This window comes from Austrofundulus limnaeus, unplaced genomic scaffold (assembly GCF_001266775.1).
Source record: "Austrofundulus limnaeus strain Quisiro unplaced genomic scaffold, Austrofundulus_limnaeus-1.0 Scaffold2618, whole genome shotgun sequence".
NCBI lineage: Eukaryota > Metazoa > Chordata > Actinopteri > Cyprinodontiformes > Rivulidae > Austrofundulus > Austrofundulus limnaeus.
The window spans coordinates 8,674-10,098 of record NW_013955020.1 but is presented as its reverse complement, the minus strand read 5'-3'; the positions used below and the strand labels follow the sequence as shown (position 1 = coordinate 10,098).

Here is a 1,425-nt window from a genome sequence, read left to right as displayed (position 1 = left end):
TAGAGTCCTGGCCTGTAGATGAGTGTAAACTGTAGAGTCCTGGCCTGTAGATGAGTGTAAACTGTAGAATCTTGACATGATGATGTTTTTCTTCTGTGCTGGCTCATTCTTTTGAGCAGTGACTGCTTTGTTTCCCCGATGTATAACTGGTCACAATCCTCATGACACTTAACAGCCTACACAATATTACTCTGTTTGTGCCGGGGAACTGGATCTTTGGGGTGAACCAGCCTTTGCCATAATTTTTTTTTAGTTTGAAAGCCACTGGGACGTCATGTTTAGAGAATAAACATCTCATTTTCTCTGAAATTCCAGCAACATATGGAATGACCACTGGTTTGGKGGTCTTCCTTTTCACCCAGTAGTTGGCTAGAGTCCTGTTTGGGTTTCTTGTTTCTTGTCTCCTTTCAGGAAATTCCAGTTAGGATAACCACAATACTCCAGGGCCTGAGACGCATCAGGACTGTTCATTATGAAGTTGTTYCACTGAAATTTTCAAATATGTTCTTCTTCTGTCCCCTGACATGGAGACTTTACCAGGGGCTGATGTCCAGGCAGTACAGCCCCAAAGACCACCATGAGTCATGTTAAATTATACCAAACTGTGATCTATGAATGTATGTTTCTCTGCAGGTCCTGCAGTTCCTGTAGGAGTAGATGTTCAAGTGGAGAGCTTGGACAGTATATCTGAGGTAGATATGGTAAGTTGTTGATGTTTGCACTACAAGTGAATATAAACAACAACACAACAAAAACAGTGAATATGGTCAACCAGTTTAACCAAAGATAACTGAAAACAATGAACTAATGAAAAAACTAAAAAAAATTGTCTTCGAGTACTTCTCATTTGTTTATCTAAACATGTTAACAACAAGTCCATTCACACACCAATCAGCAAATTAAGAACAAGTGGAGTTTAGTGTTGAATCCAGGGACTGGAACTAAAGCAGTGCTAAAGCTGCTTCTCTAACATCTCTAATATCCTCCCAATAGGGAGGGACCACTGTTCCTCCTCTGGACACATCTAAGGGGTTGGGACAGGTATGAGAGACTGACTTGACTTGTCTGGTGGTTATTTTTGAGCTTTGTTCAAATAATCACTCTCTGATGATCTAAGGTCATATTTTTGTGCTATTTGACCCTGAGTTGTGCTTAACATTACTTTAGCAATTTTGTTAAAAATTAAAAAGCCATGTTTTCCTGTCGCCCTTATCTTTCTGTCACGACCATTAATATACACTGCTCAAAAAAATAAAGGGAACACTTAAACAACGCACGCTAACTCCCGATCTTAATCAATGAAATATTCGCATTGAGTACTTTGTTCTGTACACAAAAGTTTGATTTACTTGGACTTAGCATGCGTTGTTTAAGTGTTCCCTTTATTTTTTTGAGCAGTGTATATTCAGATGCCAAGTAAACTGC

The 1,425-nt window shown here is 39.3% G+C and overlaps 1 protein-coding gene across 1 annotated transcript in view; it reads left to right on the top strand.

Annotated features, from left to right (window-relative positions):
* LOC106511241 (gamma-aminobutyric acid receptor subunit rho-2) overlaps positions 1-1,425 on the top strand; it is a gene marked incomplete at its 3' end in the record, with an annotated part of 12,936 nt that overhangs the window by 7,558 nt on the left and 3,953 nt on the right. The window contains 1 exon segment of the mRNA XM_013999991.1: positions 634-701. Within this exon segment, the coding sequence (XP_013855445.1) occupies positions 634-701 (68 nt within the window).